Source organism: Oncorhynchus masou, chromosome 32, assembly GCF_036934945.1.
Source record: "Oncorhynchus masou masou isolate Uvic2021 chromosome 32, UVic_Omas_1.1, whole genome shotgun sequence".
Taxonomy (NCBI): domain Eukaryota; kingdom Metazoa; phylum Chordata; class Actinopteri; order Salmoniformes; family Salmonidae; genus Oncorhynchus; species Oncorhynchus masou.
Genome location: NC_088243.1, coordinates 70,369,762 through 70,388,508, shown reverse-complemented (window position 1 = coordinate 70,388,508; position 18,747 = coordinate 70,369,762). Strand labels below are relative to the sequence as shown.

General features: G+C 41.7%; 1 protein-coding gene across 1 annotated transcript in view; it reads left to right on the top strand.

Moving 5' to 3' along the window:
* The window catches only part of LOC135526550 (tenomodulin-like), an 87,182-nt gene extending 69,300 nt beyond the window's left edge, over nt 1–17,882 (top strand). The window contains exons 5-7 of the mRNA XM_064955032.1: nt 5,563–5,725; nt 5,863–5,969; nt 16,109–17,882. Coding sequence (XP_064811104.1) covers nt 5,563–5,725; nt 5,863–5,969; nt 16,109–16,318 — 480 coding nt within the window. The 3' untranslated portion in view covers nt 16,319–17,882. The remainder of the gene's footprint in view (nt 1–5,562; nt 5,726–5,862; nt 5,970–16,108) is intronic.
* The last annotated feature ends 865 nt before the right edge of the window (nt 17,883–18,747 follow it).

The following is an 18,747-nucleotide window of genomic DNA, read 5'->3' as shown; positions in this document are numbered from 1 at the left end:
GCCTCTACCATTCTCCATTCTTAATATTTTTTGCCTCTACCATTCTTAATATTTTTTGCCTCTACCATTCTCCATTCTTAATATTTTTTGCCTCTACCATTCTCCACTCGCAATATTTTTTGCCTCTACCATTCTCCATTCTTAATATTTTTTGCCTCTACCATTCTCCACTCGCAATATTTTTTGCCTCTACCATTCTCCATTCTTAATATTTTTTGCCTCTACCATTCTCCACTCGCAATATTTTTTGCCTCTACCATTCTCCATTCTTAATATTTTTTGCCTCTACCATTCTCCACTCGCAATATTTTTTGCCTCTACCATTCTCCATTCTTAATATTTTTTGCCTCTACCATTCTTAATATTTTTTGCCTCTACCATTCTCCATTCTTAATATTTTTTGCCACTACCATTCTCCACTCGCAATATTTTTTGCCTCTACCATTCTCCATTCTTAATATTTTTTGCCTCTACCATTCTCCACTCGCAATATTTTTTGCCTCTACCATTCTCCATTCTTAATATTTTTTGCCTCTACCATTCTCCATTCTTAATATTTTTTGCCTCTACCATTCTCCACTCTTAATATTTTTAGCCTCTAGCATTCTTCACTCTAAATATTTAGTCTTTACCATTATAGATTCTCAATAATTTCAGCCTCTACCATTCTCCACGCTCAATATTTTCAGCCTCTATACCATTCTCCACGCTCAATATTTTCAGCCTCTATACCATTCTCCACTCGCAATATTTTTTGCCTCTACCATTCTCCACTCTTAATATTTTTTGCCTCTACCATTCTCCATTCTTAATATTTTTTGCCTCTACCATTCTCCATTCTTAATATTTTTTGCCTTTACCATTCTCCATTCTTAATATTTTTTGCCTCTACCATTCTCCATTCTTAATATTTTTTGCCTCTACCATTCTCCACTCGCAATATTTTTTGCCTCTACCATTCTCCATTCTTAATATTGTTTGCCTCTACCATTCTCCACTCGCAATATTGTTTGCCTCTACCATTCTCCATTCGCAATATTTTTTGCCTCTACCATTCTCCACTCTTAATATTTTTTGCCTCTACCATTCTCCACTCTTAATATTTTTTGCCTTTACCATTCTGGACTCTCAATATTTTCAACCACTAGCCTTCTCCACTCTCAATACCTTCCGCCTCTACCATCCTCCACTTTCATTTCCATTTTACACATGGCTCCAACGGATCTGGGAAATATCATAACGCTCTTCCCTGGTGCATCATTTAAAAAATACACTATATTATGTTGGTACATTGTCATGCCAAGTAAGTCACAGATATCCCTTTCTGACTTTAAGATCACAAGCTGTTTAGACAAAGAACCAGACTGCATCCCCTTCTCCCTCATCTTTATAATGTCTGGCCCATGTTTCCAGATACTAATTGCCCAGCCTGCACCATATGTTCCTGCCATTTTGCAGCGGGTGGAAAAAGTAGCCAATTGTCATACTTGAGTAAAAGTAAAGATACCTTAATAGAAAATTACTCAAGTAAAAGTGAAAGCCATCCAGTAAATACTACTTGAGTAAAAGTCTAAAAGCATTTGGTTTTAAAAAAATAGTAAAACCATAAATCATTTAAAATTCCCTATATTAAGCAAACTAGACGGCACAATTGTCTTGTTTTTATTTTATTTGCAGATAGCCAGGAGCACACTCCAACACTCAGACATAATTGACAAAAGAAGAATGTGTGTTTTGTGAGTCTGCCAGATCTGAGTCAGTAAGGATGAACAGGGATGTTCTCTTGATACAGTAAGTGTGTGTATTGGACCATTTTCAAAATGTAACGAATACTTTTGGGTGTCAGGGAAAATATATGGAGTAAAAAGTATATTATTTTCTTTAGGAATGTATAGAAGTAAAAGTTGTCAAAATTATAGATATTAAAGTCAAGTACAGATACCCCCAAATACGACTTAAGTAGTACTTTCAAGTATTTTTACTTACGTACTTTACACCACTGCCATTTTGGTCTTCTTTTGTCCACTGTCAAACCTAATTAGACTTCTCTGTTAAACCTTAATTCACAGCTGTGGAATCAATCAGATAGGTGCCTTGTCTTTGGTGAGGAGGAGGCAGAGGAGAAAATTGGAGGAGGTGCTCCAGAGGACAGGGAAAGACACAAGGCTGCATTGATGCACAAGCACACATGTGCATGTACAAAAGGTTAGCTCATAATCATACTGGATTAGTGAAAACCAAGTCCCATAATATGCACACTGGTCCATAGCCTTTTAACTGAGGAATGTCAAGTTATGACACCCTAAAGTACAATGTGCTATTGCAGTGCATTTGTTAATAAAAAACATTTATTAATGTATTTGTTAACTATCAATGCATTGTAATTATTAAGTTATTATAAATGTTGTCAATGTATCTTTTGATCCTTTACTCATGTTTGTTTATTTTGTTTTGTTCTTTATAATCTGTTTCTTATTTTCCATAAGATAATGTACTCATGTTAACTACTACATTAGCTCATTGTAAAGTATTACCGGTATTGTATAACACACAGTGGTACTGAACTACATTATTGGGATAGCATATCAAGGACTTGAAGACCTCTCTGACCTATGACCTTTTGTAGGCTTCCTCTACATTAGAAAGTAGGACGTGATCTACTGTCCATCAGAATCCACCCACCCGTGGCCTGGGAGGCCTCTGTCTCACAGACAAGTCTCCCTTAAGGTTCTGACTGTGGTACTACCTTGTGAACCACAGAGGGGTTGAAGAGAAAACAGTAATGGTTTTGCTGCTGCTCCAAGCCTGCGGGCTATGTGAACGTGGGCTCAGCGCGGGGTGTCTGGAGCCTCAGATTCTCAGAGCCCAGGTGAAAACAATGCAGCTGGTGGAGAAACTGCGAGCAGCTGATAAGGAAATAAAGCACTCGGGGAGTAGAACCAGGTGACAAACATGAATTGTTTGCCACCAGTATTTTCCGCCATTTTCAATGTGTTCCTCATATGAAATGATGGGAGGCTGTAATCCCTGAGCCTCCCTCCAGTTTCCTCCAATGTTGAAGCGATGGGATTGCTGTTGTCCTCCTTCTTCAGACAGTAGAACAGTGTCATTGGATCCCTTCTTGCTCTTCGGGGGAACCACTTAATATGTACGGCCACAACCAGCCTAGCTGGCAAGCCAGAACCTCCCACTCAGATAAAAACCACAAACAAATGCCATACCATGCATGCAAAACAACACATTCTTGGAATGATATGTACTCTAGGTAAATGTCATATTACTAAAACAAAAAGCTGTATGTCATTTTGAACATACAAATAATGAACATTATGAAAAGTGTGCAATGTCTGTTCAGTATGGGAGACAGCCAGATGGGAAGTAATGTCATATACAGTCTTATGATATCATGAGAAAATGTTAATTGATCTATGACAAACACAAGTGACCTAAGTATGTGTCACAAAACAAATGTTGCACCTTTAGGACATTATAGCAAGACAGGGCAAGTATATGTTCTTTACAGTATGACACTGATTGTGTGTGGAATGTACTTACATAGGCTCAAAGTTACAATATACAAATACATTATATTAGTTTGACACCCAATACAAAATGTCTTTACTTTGTCCAATATTATATAGATACAAAACAGCTTAAATTGGGACACAACTGCATGATAAAAAAATGTATCTCTAAAATCATAATCACGTTGACTTTGTAGTGGTCAAATAGCCTTTTTTAATCCCTATTCCACACTAGCCGTGATCAATTTAGCCTTCCGGATTGTGGTTATCTTCCTTATTGGTCTTGTTTCTCAACTGGTCAGTCTGTGTCCTGACCTCCACTTACTCATTTCAGGGAGTTTTGCTTAGTTGCTCAGCTTCAGTGGTTCTGAGGTCCAATTAGGCAAGTCTGTTTGTGTTTCCTGGCCTTCATTTTAATGTCTGTAGTTCAGTGGGAGTGAGCCCCCAGTCCTCCTTTGAGTCATCATTAGCTTAGCCCGATATGGACCAGGCTAAACATTTGCTGAAAAGAGTGAGAGCAAACTATGTCAAAGGCTTGGTGGCTTGGCAGCTCAGCTAAGCACTGACACAGGCAGCTAGCGCTTGAGTAGCCACGCTGCTACGCATTCTTTCATCTGGCCAGAACGAGGTGCGAGTTTGTCTCCACAGGGTTACTGGCATCATGTCACTTCACAACAAATAGTTAGAGCGAGACAGCAGCATGGGCAGTAAATTCAAATGAAGCAAGAATCGGCAAGGTGTGAGGAAGAAAGGGAGGGAGAGTCGAGAGTGCACAACCTAATATAAATGATACCAGTGGTTCCAACCATAGCCCGGGGATCCTTCATCAAGCTCAACTAATGTGCAATTAAGCTTCAAACCGGGAGAGAATCACCTTGTAAAAACATTTGTCAAGTAAACTGTTTTGCAGTTCTCTCCAGCCGCTAATTAACGAGGCACTGGGAAGAGGGGTTTGTTTGCCGACGTATTTACATATACATAAAGAAACAATATCAGGCATCGCCAAAAGCCCCTTTCATACATCTCTATTAGATAGCAGTGACATGCATTCCCTATCATTAAGCAATAATAGTTTACTTTACAGCTCATGAACTACAGTGTGAACAAATGAAGCACGTCGCTGAGCTGAATGCAGTAGGAGGGGATGGGGGAGGACGCTATGCTTATTATTGTGGCTGCTGTATTTTAATGATATTGCGGCCTTTCACCGCACAATAAAGTATGAAGCACTAGAAAGTCATTTCAAAGTCAAATTTATGCCGTCGTTGGATTATCGTCGGGCAGAAAGGGCTGCCTGGAGGCCTGATAGGAAGAAACAGAGAATGAGCAGGAGGCTAGGAGGCAGGAAGTGGCGGTGCTCCCAGTGGACAATAAAGGGTGATGAATAAAAGGACATGGCCAGGGTTTGTGTGCTGTGGCTCTGGGGAGAGAAGGCTGAGAATGCAGAGGGTACAGCACTCTGTGTGTGTGTGTGTGTGTGTGTGTGTGTGTGTGTGTGTGTGTGTGTGTGTGTGTGTGTGTGTGTTCTTGGGCTCTGACAGGTGTGTGTGGAGGAAGGTGTGTGTGCGTGCGTGCCTGCGGCCATGTAAGGCTGGGGGTGTTTGATACTCACCGTTTATATGTGTGTGTGTACTTGTTTTCCTACCTTATCAGGACTCCAATGTCCTAACAATTCACCAAATGTCCTGACAAGGTAGGAAAACAATAACTTTTTTGAAAAGGCATGACTTTCTTCATGTCCTGAATTTGTTCAAATGGTATTTTAAGCTTAAGGTTTGTTTTTAATTTTACATTTATTTAACTAGGCAAGTCAATTCAAAACAACTTCTTATTTACAATGACAGCCTACCAAGGCCAAACCCAGGCTGGGCCAATTGTGCGCCGACCTATGGGACTCACAATCACAGCCGGATGTGATACAGCCTGGATTCAACGATTTTTAATGGTCAAACATTTTTACTCCCCAAAGATTTCACGAAAATGAAGATGTTTGTGCATGTGTGCATGTGTGCGTGCGTGTGTTTGCTTTCCCTGACAGGTGGTTGAGACAGAGGGCATAGACATGCAGGTGATGGAGGACTCCCAGGTGTGGGTGCCTGCCGAGGAGCCCATCACTAATCCAGCCTTCCTCCTCAACTCCAAGATCTGGGAGATATGCCAGGAGCTGCCCATCCACTGGATACATCCCTCCCCCATGAGAGGTACAGGGCACCGGGGCCTCTCCACCCCTCTCCACCCCCTCCTTCACATCACCTCAAACAGGAAAAACAGACGTTTCTGCTGTGATCCAGTAAAGTACATCAACAGCTGTTCTCTGTACTTCCTCCTTTTGGTGCAGATGCTGAGTTCCACGAGGGGGAGGATGAGGAGGACATACCTGATGCTGAGGTCAGAGGTAACCGCGTCGCTCGTGACGTCCTGGACCAGGTTCCTGTCAACGACTACGTATGTACTGTACTGGGGCTGCATCTGAAATGGCATCCTATTCCCTATATAGTGCACTAGGGCCAAAGTATTGCAGTACATAGGGCCTACCCAGCAACCCGGGAACATTTCCAGAACATTAGCTAAGATTCCCATTAAATTAGGGTTTTATTTTAAAAAATAAAAATAAATTAAAGATCCTTGGAATGTTCTCCGAACATTCATTTAAATGTTGTGCATAACATCTGTAACAACCATTACAGAACCTTCCCCAAAGTTCTCATTAAGTTCCCAGGTAATGTAATAACACAATGTACCAGTAACGTTTTCCCAGCAAACCAAAATTGGTTCTGTGAAAGTTCCCAAAATATTTGTTAGGTCGCGGCAATTATTCTCATAACACAAAAACTTTCCATTCTTGGTGATGGAGTGATATGATGATATTCATATTTTTTATTTTTTATTTCACCTTTATTTAACCAGGTAGGCAAGTTGAGAACAAGTTCTCTATTACAATTGCGACCTGGCCAAGATAAAGCAAAGCAGTTCGACACATACAACAATACAGAGTTACACATGGAGTAAAACAAACATACAGTCAATAATACAGTAGAAACAAGTCTATATATGATGTGAGCAAATGAGGTGAGATAAGGGAGGTAAAGGCAAAAAAGGCCATGGTGGCAAAGTAAATACAATATAGCAAGTAAAACACTGGAATGGTAAATTTGCGGTGGAAGAATGTGCAAGGTAGAGATAGAAATAATGGGGTGCAAAGGAGCAAAATAAATAAATAAAATACAGTAGGGAAATAGGTAGTTGTTTGGGCTAAAATATAGGTGGGCTATGTACAGGTGCAGTAATATGTGAGCTGCTCTGACAGCTGGTGCTTAAAGCTAGTGAGGGAGATAAGTGCTTCCAGTTTCAGAGATTTTTGTAGTTCGTTCCAGTCATTGGCAGCAGAGAACTGGAAGGAGAGGTGGCCAAAGAAAGAATTGGTTTTGGGGGTGACCAGAGATATACCTGCTGGAGCGCGTGCTACAGGTGGGTGATGCTATGGTGACCAGCGAGCTGAGATAATGGGGGACTTTACCTAGCAGGGTTTTGTAGATGACATGGAGCCAGTGGGTTTGGCGACGAATATGAAGCGAGGGCCAGCCAACGAGAGCATACAGGTCGCGATGGTGGGTAGTATATGGGGCTTTGGTGACAAAACGGATGGCGCTGTGATAGACTGCATCCAATTTGTTGAGTAGAGTGTTGGAGGCTATTTTGTAAATGACAACATCGCTGAAGTCGAGGATTGGCAGGATGGTCAGTTTTACAAGGGTACATTTGGAAGCATGAGTGAAGGATGCTTTGTTGCGAAATAGGAAGCCAATTCTTGATTTAACTTTGGATTGGAGATGTTTGATGTGGGTCTGGAAGGAGAGTTTACAGTCTAACCAGACACCTAGGTATTTGTAGTTGTCCACGTATTCTAAGTCAGAGCCGTCCAGAGTAGTGATGTTGGACAGACGGGCAGGTGCAGGCAGCGATCGGTTGAAGAGCATGCATTTAGTTTTACTTGTATTTAAAAGCAATTGGAGGCCACGTAAGGAGAGTTGTATGGCATTGAAGCTTGCCTGGAGGGTTGTTAACACAGTGTCCAAAGAAGGGCCAGAAGTATACAGAATGGTGTCATCTGCGTAGAGGTGGATCAGAGACTCACCAGCAGCAAGAGCGACATCATTGATGTATACAGAGAAGAGAGTCGGTCCAAGAATTGAACCATGTGGCACCCCCATAGAAACTGCCAGAGGGCCGGACAACAGACCCTCTGATTTGACACACTGAACTCTATCAGAGAAGTAGTTGGTGAACCAGGTGAGGCAATAATTTGAGAAACCAAGGCTGTCAGGTCTGCCGATGAGGATGTGGTGATTGACAGAGTTGAAAGCCTTGGCCAGATCAATGAATACGGCTGCACAGTAATGTTTCTTATGATGACGATATTCGCCCATTATTCTTTTAAAAAAATCTTCAAGCTCAGATAAGTTCATTGTTGATCTTTGCTAGATAGACATTTTCAAGTCTTGCCCTAGATTTTTAAGCTGATTTACGTCAAACCTGTAACTAGGCTACTCAAGAACATTCAATGCCGTCTTGGAAAGCAACTCCAGTGTGGATTTGGCCTTGTGTTTTAGGTTATTAGCCTGCTGAAAGGTGAATTTGTCTCCAAGTGTATGTTGGAGTAACTACAATGTTGTTGACCCATTAACAACCATTAAATTCTGTAACTGTTTGAAAATCTCCATTGGCCTCATGGTGAAATCCTGAGCAGTTTCCTTCCTTACCGGAAACTGAGTTAGGAAGGACGCCTGTATCTTTGTAGTGACTGGGTGTATTGATACTAGAGGTCGACCGATTATGATTTTTCAAAGCCGATGCCGATACCGAGACCGATTATTGGAGGACCAAATAAAAAGCTGATACAGATTAATCGACTGATTTATTTATTTATTTGTAATAATGACAATTAACAACAATACTGAATGAACACTTATTTTAACTTAATATAATACATCAATAAAATCAATTTAGCCTCAAATAAAGAATGAAACGTGTTCAATTTGGTTTAAAAAATGCAAAAACAAAGTGTTGGAGAAGAAAGTAAAAGTACAATATGTGCCATGTAAGAAAGCTAACATTTAAGTTCCTTGCTCAGAACATGAGAACATTTGAAAGCTGGTGGTTCCTTTTAACATGAGTCTTCAATATTCCCAGGTAAGAAGTTTTAGGTTGTAGGTATTATTAGAATTATAGGACTATTTCTCTCTATACCATTGGATGTTCTTATAGGCACTTTAGTATTGCCAGTGTAACAGTATAGCTTCGGTCCCTCTCCTCGCCCATACCTGGGCTCGAACCAGGAACTTCATTGACAACAGCCACCCTTGAAGCATCGTTACCCATCGCTTCACAAAAGCCGTGGCCCTTGCAGCACAAGGGGAACAACTACTTCAAGGTCTCAGAGCGAGTGATGTCACCGATTGAAATGCTATTAGCGCGCACCCTGTTAAATAGCTAGCCATTTCACATCGGTTACACCAACGTAATCTCGGGAGTTGATAGGCTTGAAGTCATAAACAGCTCAATGCTTGAAGCACAGCAAAGAGCTGCTGGCAAAAGCACGAAAGTGCTGTTTGAATGAATGCTTACGAGCCTGCTGCTGCCTACCACCGCTCAGTCAGACTGCTCTACCAAATCATAGACTTAATTATAACATAATAACACACAGAAATACAAGCCTTAGGTCTTTAATATGGTAAAATCTGGAAACTATCATTTCAAAAACAAAATTTTTATTCTTTCAGTGAAATACGGAACCGTTCCGTATTTTATCTAACGGTTGGCATCCCTAAGTCTAAATATTGCTGTTACATTGTACAACCTTCAATGTTATGTCATAATTATGTACAATTCTGTCAAATTAATTACGGTCTTTGATAGGAATAAATGGTCTTCACACAGTTCGCAACGAGCCAGGCGGCTCAAACTTCTGCATATACCCTGACTGCTTGCACGGAACGCAAGAGAAGTGACACAATTTCCCTAATTGAAAGAAATTCATGTTAGCAGGCAATATTAACTAAATATGCAGGTTTAAAAATATATTCTTGTGTAGGATTTTAAAGAAAGGCATTGATGTTTATGGTTAGGTACATTGGTGAAACGACAGTGCTTTTTTCGCGAATGCGCTTGTTAAATCATCACCCGTTTGGCGAAGTAGGCTGTGATTCGATGAGAAATTAACAGGCACCGCATCGATTATATGCAACTCAGGACACGCTAGATAAACTAGTAATATTATCAACCATGTGTAGCTAACTACTGATTATGTTAAGATTGATTGTTTTTTTATAAGATAAGTTTAATGTTAGCTAGCAACTTAACCTGGCTTCTTGCTGCACTCGGGTAACAGGTAGTCAGCCTGCCACACAGGCTCCTCGTGGAGTGCAATGTAAGGCAGGTGGTTAGAGCGTTGAACTAGTAACCGGAAGGTTGCAAGATCAAATCCCAGAGCTGACAAGGTAAAAATCTGTCATTCTGCCCTTGAGCAAGGCAGTTAACCCACCTTTCCTAGGCTGTCATTCGTGTCCAATAATACCAATTGTTATGAAAACTTGAAATAGTCCCTAAGTAATGTGATGAATCGGTCAACCTCTAATTGATACACCATCCAAAGCATAATTAATAACTTCATCATGCTCAAAAGGATATTCAGCATCTGCTTTTAAAAGTTTTACACATCCACCAATAGGTTCCCTTCAATGCGAGGCATTGAAAAACCTCCCTAGTCTTTGTGGTTGAATCTGTGTTTGAAATTCACTACTCGATTGATGGACCTTACAGATTCCACTTTTGTGTAGATCAGTGATACAACATCTCAATTTAATACATTTTAAATTCCGGCTGCAACACAACAAAATGTGGAAAAAGTAAAGGGGTGTGAATACTTTCTAGTGCACTATATAGAGAATAGGCTGCCATTTTGGATGCAAACCAGCACCACACTAGGTGATACGAGCCACGGTGGTGCCTAGTTCTCCTTCATTTATTCCTGCAGAGAAATTGACTCTTGCTAATTGATGCTTAATTTCATTGCATAAAACAGACTTGTCTTGATGTACCACAGGGCATAGAAATTGCTCTATATATCTGTATAAATGAACTTGCCTTGCTTAAGACTTTATTAATGTCTCTACATTAATGGAGAGGAATATCTAGCCTTCAAAGACAGCAACGTTTTCCCCACAGCCTCAGCCAGAGCCTTTTTTGCTTTCTTTTCGGGCAAAGGCAGGTAGCTAGCAGGCAGCTTGTACGAACGTAGTGCAAAACAGCACTCCTAAGGTCACTCATTACTGAATAGATACGCCACATTTATTAATCATGCCTTAATTATCATGGAAGGAAACAAAGAGGGAAGAGAACAAAATGCCATGTTTTTGTGCATGTGAGCGGCTTAGTGCTCCATGATTAGTTACCCTTGACACACACACATGCATACACACACACGAACAGCAACACACACATCATGCACTCAAAGGTAAACGTACACACACACACACACACACACACACACACACACACACACACACACACACACACACACACACACACACACACACTCACATACACATACATAGTATAGACCACCCAGGCTGTCTAAGTAAGCATTAAAAAGCAGAAAAGGAAGAATGGTTTTGAGTTCTGAGGAACCAGGGGACAGACGGACACTCACCCATACACACACACACACACACACACACACACACACAAACAAACATACAGCCATAATATTAACATTTATCAGGCTTGGCCCAGGAATACCCGCCTGCCTGCCTGCCTTCACTCTCCTCCCTTTTCTCTTCTCCTCTCCTCTCCTCTTCTCTTCTCTTCCTTCCCCTCCTCCCTGCTCATCCTCTATGGCCCCAGATGCAATGCTATGCAATTAAAGCACACCGGGAGATGAAAAAGCTCCAACCCGCCCATTCCAAGGCCACCGCAAATCAGTGTTTGTGGGCCCAGCAGATAACAAAGGCCTTTGTGACTGACGGAGGGGAGGCAGCAAGTTATAATTGGCAAGTCTGAAGATGCTGTTGATGCCAGTGGGATGAGTCTGAAGATGCTGTTGATGCCAGTGGGATGAGTCTGAAGATGCTGTTGATGCCAGTGGGATGAGTCTGAAGATGCTGTTGATGACAGTAGAATGAGTCTGAAGTTGCTGTTGATGCCAGTGGCATGAGTCTGAAGATACTGTTGATGCCAGTGGCATGAGTCTGATGTTGCTGTTGATGCCAGTGGGATGACTCTGAAGATGCTGTTGATGCCAGTGGCATGAGTCTGAATATACTGTTGATGCCAGTGGCATGAGTCTGAAGATACTGTTGATGCCAGTGGCATGAGTCTGAAGATACTGTTGATGCCAGTGGGATGAGTCTGAAGATACTGTTGATGCCAGTGGCATGAGTCTGAAGATACTGTTGATGCCAGTGGGATGAGTCTGAAGATACTGTTGATGCCAGTGGCATGAGTCTGAAGATGCTGTTGATGCCAGTGGCATGAGTCTGAAGATACTGTTGATGCCAGTGGCATGAGTCTGAAGATACTGTTGATGCCAGTGGCATGAGTCTGAAGATACTGTTGATGCCAGTGGGATGAGTCTGAAGATACTGTTGATGCCAGTGGGATGACTCTGAAGATACTGTTGATGCCAGTGGCATGAGCCTGCACCCCTCCACCGGATCTGGCCTCCACCGTGGCCTTTCCTCTGACGGCCACTGGGGCCCCTGATTATGTATTTCGGCAGGTAATTTCGAAGCGACCTGACTAATAATCATTAAAGTAGCAGTGACAGAGGTGGGGAGATATATGGGGCTGACCTTTAGCCGCGGCTACCACGGAAGAGCCTTTGCACAGGGCTGCAGCAGCGGCCCTGGACAGCTCTCCAACTGAATAACTATCAACTGGCAGCGCTGGAGAAGCCACATCACTGTCCTTCACCTAGACGGGGAAAGGATAAGCCTTCAGATATGATTGGGAAGCAGGCCTCAGTCTGTCCAGCCGGGCTTACATAATTATATTGTAAACGTGTTTTGGCCAGTTGTGTCACAGATGTCGTCGGGAGAAAGAGAGGAGGACCAAAGCGCAGCGTGGTGTGTTGAAGGTTTCATGATGATGTTTCATTAAAACTCAGAACACTAAACAATAAATGACAACGTGAATTTACAAAACCGAAACAGTACCGTGTGGCCCAAACACTCACACGGAAACAAACACCCCCAAACCAAAAGTGAAACCCAAGCTACCTAATTGATGATTCTCGATCAGGGACAACAATTTGACAGCTGCCTCTGATTGAGAACCATACTAGGCCGAACTCAAAAACCAACATAGAAAAACAAACATAGACTGCCCACCCCAACTCACGCCCTGACCATACTAAAACAAAGACAAAAACAAAGGAACTAAGGTTAGAACGTGACAGGTTGGAGGTTGGGTGATTGGGTTGAGCCATAGTGTGACCCTGTACCAATGCCCAGGCCTCATTGGCAGGCAAGGTTAGCATTGAAAAAGACAAGGATGCCCGGGCATGAGTGGAGGTTGGAGACCAAGGTTAAACAGAGGCTGTAAAGACCTCCTGTCCTCCCTGAGTGGGCAGTGATGGTTCACAGGAGACCGAGGGCAAACAGAGGCTGTAAATACCTCCTCTCCTCCCTGAGCAAGGCTATGCCAAACTGTAAACACAGATACTTCCTGGGCCTATGTGGCACAGTTGGTAAGAGCCTGGCGTGTGGTGTTAGTGATGCCAATGTCGACATACTGTACACCTACTAAAAATGTATGGAAGTCGCTCAGGATAAAAGCTTAGTGGCATATTTATAATATATTTCATATTATACTTCCCCTTGGCTTAACCATTACAGGTTTCGCCCTTGCCTGCATAATGAAGTTCATGTGGTTGATATAAGACAACACAACCAGCACTGGGTGTACAAGGCAGTGCCTTCTGCATCTCATACCTAGGGTATGTCCTAAATGCCACCCTATTCCCTATGGGCCCTGTTCAAAAGTAATGCACTATATAGGGAACAGGGTTCCATTTAAGACGAATCCCAACACCTATCGAATCCCAAAACCTACAGTCATGTATGAAATGGAAATGTTGTCCCTGGTGTTTTAATAGAATATCAAAGAGACTGTGATGATCAGCTCTGATATAGACGATTAAATAACAGCAACGAGGCTTGTGTGTTTCAAGCCACAAGGAGAACAGTAATCAGCGTGTGTAAAATAACACTCAGTAGTGTGGAAATTGAAGGAGTCGTCGCGGCTCGATTCGCTTCCTCATTATTGAATGACTGACTGAAAGTTTGACTTGACAGACTGATCAAATCTCTGATATGATGTTACGCGTGAGACGCGTTTCGGTGTGTGACCAAGTCAGATATCAGACAGAGCGTGAGGGTAATGACTTTTACCCTTCGTTAATGCCACTTGTTTGTGAGTGACGGCCCCAGATTTCCCACGGTGCCCCATTCCAATCACCCGCCGCCACATCCTGTTGAAGAGGGGAATTTGAAGCCAAAATGATTAATATGCGTGCTCCGTTTTTAAAAAGGATGCCTCTGATTAATTTGTCTCGGAGGTACAATGCCAATTGTCTGTTTGTTTTTGTAATCACCCATCATTTGAATAAATATATTTCCATTAATTTTCCCAAACTGAAGCTCTGGATTTGGATTTCATACCATCACAGTTTTAGCTGTGAGGCGGCTGATAAGATTATTGTCGGTTGCAGTGACAGCTTTTGTGTTTTCTCCATAATAGATTGTTGCCTTGCAGCTGATGACCCTAAACATGACTAACATCATCAATCAGCAATCGCCCACCAGCCATTGTCAGAGTCATAAATCAAAACACATATTTTAAATATCACCCTTTTTCTCTTTCCGAGGTGTTCGTCCTCCGTATTGGGAGTATGTAATGTCAGTACGTTTATCTGTCACAGCAGTTGTGATGATTGATTCGTGATTTGAATCCTACCTACTGCACTATTTGTTGTGTTTATATTATGCTGGCTCCAAAAAGTCTGTGAGGGTGAATGTAGCTTAACTCCAGCCACAAACAGTGGAGTCAACAACATCTGTGAGACCGTGGACCATTTAGTGGCCTGTAAACTATTTCCTGTGCCTAATACTGCCTTTATAGGAAAGCCAAACAGCCTCCAGTCCACACTGCCCATAATTTACTGTAGAGGATTAATCAGTCAAAGTCGTGTTCCTATGTGCCCCAGCCCTTTGAAAGACTGGGGTGAAACAATGATCTCGCATTTTCAGTTCCCCCTCTCAATAGATTTTTTTTTTTCTTTTACTGCTGTTACGAAAGACTGACTCATAAGCAAAGCGGCATGGACGCTTCTCCCAGAAGTAAAGTCCAAAAGGGGGACAATTGGTCTCTTTCATCAAAGCTATTTAACCAGACAGTGCTGAATTGTCTGTGAAGATTCACTCAGATTCACTCGCTGCAGGAGATTGAAAACGTGGCCGAATGTATTTGTGCTGCTCTGAGACGGGTTTCTGCTGCCGCCGACCACAACTAGGGGCGGAGAGTTAACTGGCACTTCTCTGAACCCAATTCAGAGTCTCCCTGGATCAAAGGCATGGCACTCAGCCCTACCACCGTCTGGAGAGGGCATACGCCCGGCCGACCGGCACAATGGAAAAACCCAAGGGCCATTAATTCTACCCAATTTACCTTTCGTTTGGCTTTCATTTGGCCCTTATATAAATTCACACCCAGTCGGCACGAGCAAATAAAAAGATCCTTGTTAGGCGATCATTACTCGGCTAATTGCTTTAGGAATGTGCCATCCACTTAAAGTCAAGGTCAGGGGGAGTGCGCCCACAGAGAGCCTCTAATTTGTAGTCTCTAATGGAGGAGTGGCGGCCATTTTGACTCAGCTCGTGTGGGTCGCAGCGGGGGGGGGGGTCAGAGATGAAAGAAATAGTGCAATTATCCCGGCAACCGGCAGTGTCAGAGTCACTTTGATTGAAGATAGCCCTGGGAGAAAGGAGCTTAGGACTCTGGGATGTGAGATGGAGCATGGTGAAGCTAAGAGTAATACTACTACTAACATAACTTTCCAATGCTGTCTTGATCCCTGTGTCACAGTCGATGGTGGAAACATTTTGTCCATTTGTTTCCTTAGACATCCATTTTAATCTTTCTCTTCTGTTTAGCTGCTTCTACATATATTTTTCTGACCCACAACCGAAGCGAGAACATCAATTCACCCAATCCAATCCGCTGTCTGACTGTCCCTGCTCTGGGAGAGCTGGTACTCACAGGGAAAAGAAAATGAGACCAATTTGATTTAATTTAAAGTACACACACGTCACTGAACAGAGAAAGATAAAGTTAAAAAAAGAGAAACATTTAGCTATCACAGAAAAATAAACCTTTCCAGTGAGGTGTAAGCAATCCATCCCATCTATACTTCAAATGAAATGTTCTCAATATCTCTGTCTCTGGCTTTCCTTTGTGTGGATCACCTGTCCTTTAAAGCACCTAACCTCTTTCCTTCCTCTCACCGACTTGCCGTTCGTCCTTCACAGAGAGACATTGGAGTTGAGCTGGATAACCGTCTGGATGATCATGGCTACTGCTGCCAGCACTGTCGTCGTGGTTACCGCTACTGCCAGCGCTACTACGAGCCTCTGGGGGGGTTCAACCCCTACCCCTACTACTACCAAGGAGGACGTGTCATCTGTCAGATCATCATGCCCTGCAACTGGTGGATAGCCCGTATGCTCGGGAGGATCTGATTGGATAGTGGAACTGGATTCAACTATGTTTCAGCACAAATGACAGGTGCATTCATTTAAGGCTGGATTTACACTGCAGTAGGCTTAGTGTCTCAGCAACCGCAAAGAGACTTTAGTGCATGCCAGAATTTGTCTTAACTCTAAGCAAGAGTAAGTGACATTTTGCTTTTGTGAACGCTTGGTAGAGTGTAAACCCAGCCTAGGCCCATTATCTTTGAAAATAATCAAATCTACTGTCAGTCTCTCATAAGTCGAAATGGAGTTTTGGGAGCATCTTGGTGATTTCTCTAAAAGGCCTTGATGTGTCATCGGTGTGCTGAAATGCAATTTTTCTTTCAACATGTATTAAATATTTTTTAAAGAATTTGTAACAGTAGCTAAAGAGCTAGTTTTGGCCGTTTCTCACGGTGCTGCATTTCTTTCTCATTTCATTTCCTTCTTAATCTTTTTTTATGAGTGGCGTGTAACTGACTTTCTCTTGCTGTGTGGAGCAGACCTATGTTCAAATAGTATTTGATTTCTTTCAAATACTTTGAGCTTTTGATTGAGCTTTCCTGGAGTGCTGGATCGATCAGGGTTTGCATTTTTGGTACTATCCCAGTGGTCCAATCGCACAAGACAAACACAGGTAAAGTATTTGAAAGAAAACAAATACTATTTGAACCCACGTCTGCTATGGCCTATGACAACCAACAATGTATTTTATGTAGAACATACTGAAGTGCTGTAGCCTGCTCACTCTGTCAAGAGCATTTAACCCTTTCTAGACTTTTGTGAATGATCTGTTTTGACTATTGTTTACTACAATTAGCATGTTTAACTTGAAATATATATGTATTGATGAGGAGGTATATAAACACATAGCAAAAAAACTATCAGAATGAGTCGACTAATTATAATGAAACAGCGGCTATAGATATGCTAAATTATTTTAATTCAACTTGCCAATCTTTATTTGATGTAAAGTCATTATTGTTATTTTAAGCAGCATTGTTTTAACTGTAATGGCTGTAAATGACATAATTATGCCACAGCTCAATTACCATTATGTAATGTAATCTGCACATTTTTCTCCGTTGCTCAATAGCTCACAGTAATCATGCTCTGAACAGTGATTCAACCGGAATAGATAGGCCAACAACCACAAGAGATACTGTTATTATCAATTACATGCAATTAAAATGTATTTTGATACTAAAATACATCTATTGCTACTCATATCAAGATAAAGAACTAACTTCTTGTGAGTCTTAATTTGCATTCAAAGTTACTATAGCAATGCGGCATCCATATTAGGATGTTTTGTCTAAGGACGTTATTAGGACGTTCACCTGACAACTGAGGAACTTCCTAATATGGATGCCATATTCAGGTTTCTACTGGCTGAAATTCCAACATTGGTGGAAAAAAGTCCAATACCATACATTCAAATGGTCCAATGCTGCAGTTCACACATCTATTAACCTTTGAGGGTCAGTCTATGACATGTCCTGACTCCAAAATGTATTGATTAAGTCATATGCCACTTTGCTTCAAAAGACATTATACACCCTGTTCATAATGCTCTATGAAAGTAGTTATAGATGTTTATGAGCACGGTTATTAGAACAGATGTTGTTATTATGTATTATATAGGTTGTTCATAAGAAGTGTTACTCATATCCTTCCAAAATAGATGCTCTTTAACCAAAGCAACAAAAGAGGTAAAAAGACAGATGAGAAAAGAAAGAGCCGGTTTCACTTTGATTCATGTTGGTTTGAAGTACATCCAATTTCTCTGTACCGTCCCTCCAAGTGATGTACCCTCCCAGTAATGTTGCATGAAACATACTGTAGATTCTCGACATTTAGAATGTTGGGAAGGTTAAAAAAACAATCGACCTCAAAAAGGTCAAACATTTCGCGAAAATAAGCAAATTGACTGTGTCTGTCTTAGGTCTAAACTCAACTTCATTGCTTATGTTAATGTATTAATTAACAGGCGGAAGTAAAGAACTGAAGTTCAAGCTGCAAACACATTGTATTTTCAAATCAATAATGTCAATGGCCAAGGGCAACATGTCGAGTAAAAATATTGTCAGGCGTTAACAAATGCAATAATTGCAAACATACTTCAAATGTGCCGACAGGCAGCTCCGCCATGCCCCAAGGCGGTTCTGAAAATAATATACAATTTGTGTTGATATGTATTTTGTTCTGCCTGTATTTTTCCCTTATCACGTCATGCTGCTGTGTGCATTGAAGCTGACACAATCAGTATACTGTAGCAACAGACATGGTAAACGATGGAAAGAGAATTGGTGGGAGAGAGGGAGCAGGAGAGGGAGACAGAGAGACAGAGAAAGTCAGACAGACAGAGCGAGACGATGGACTGACTGTGTATAAAAATGGTTAGGTTATCTGAGCACTAGTATTATGTTTGATCTTAT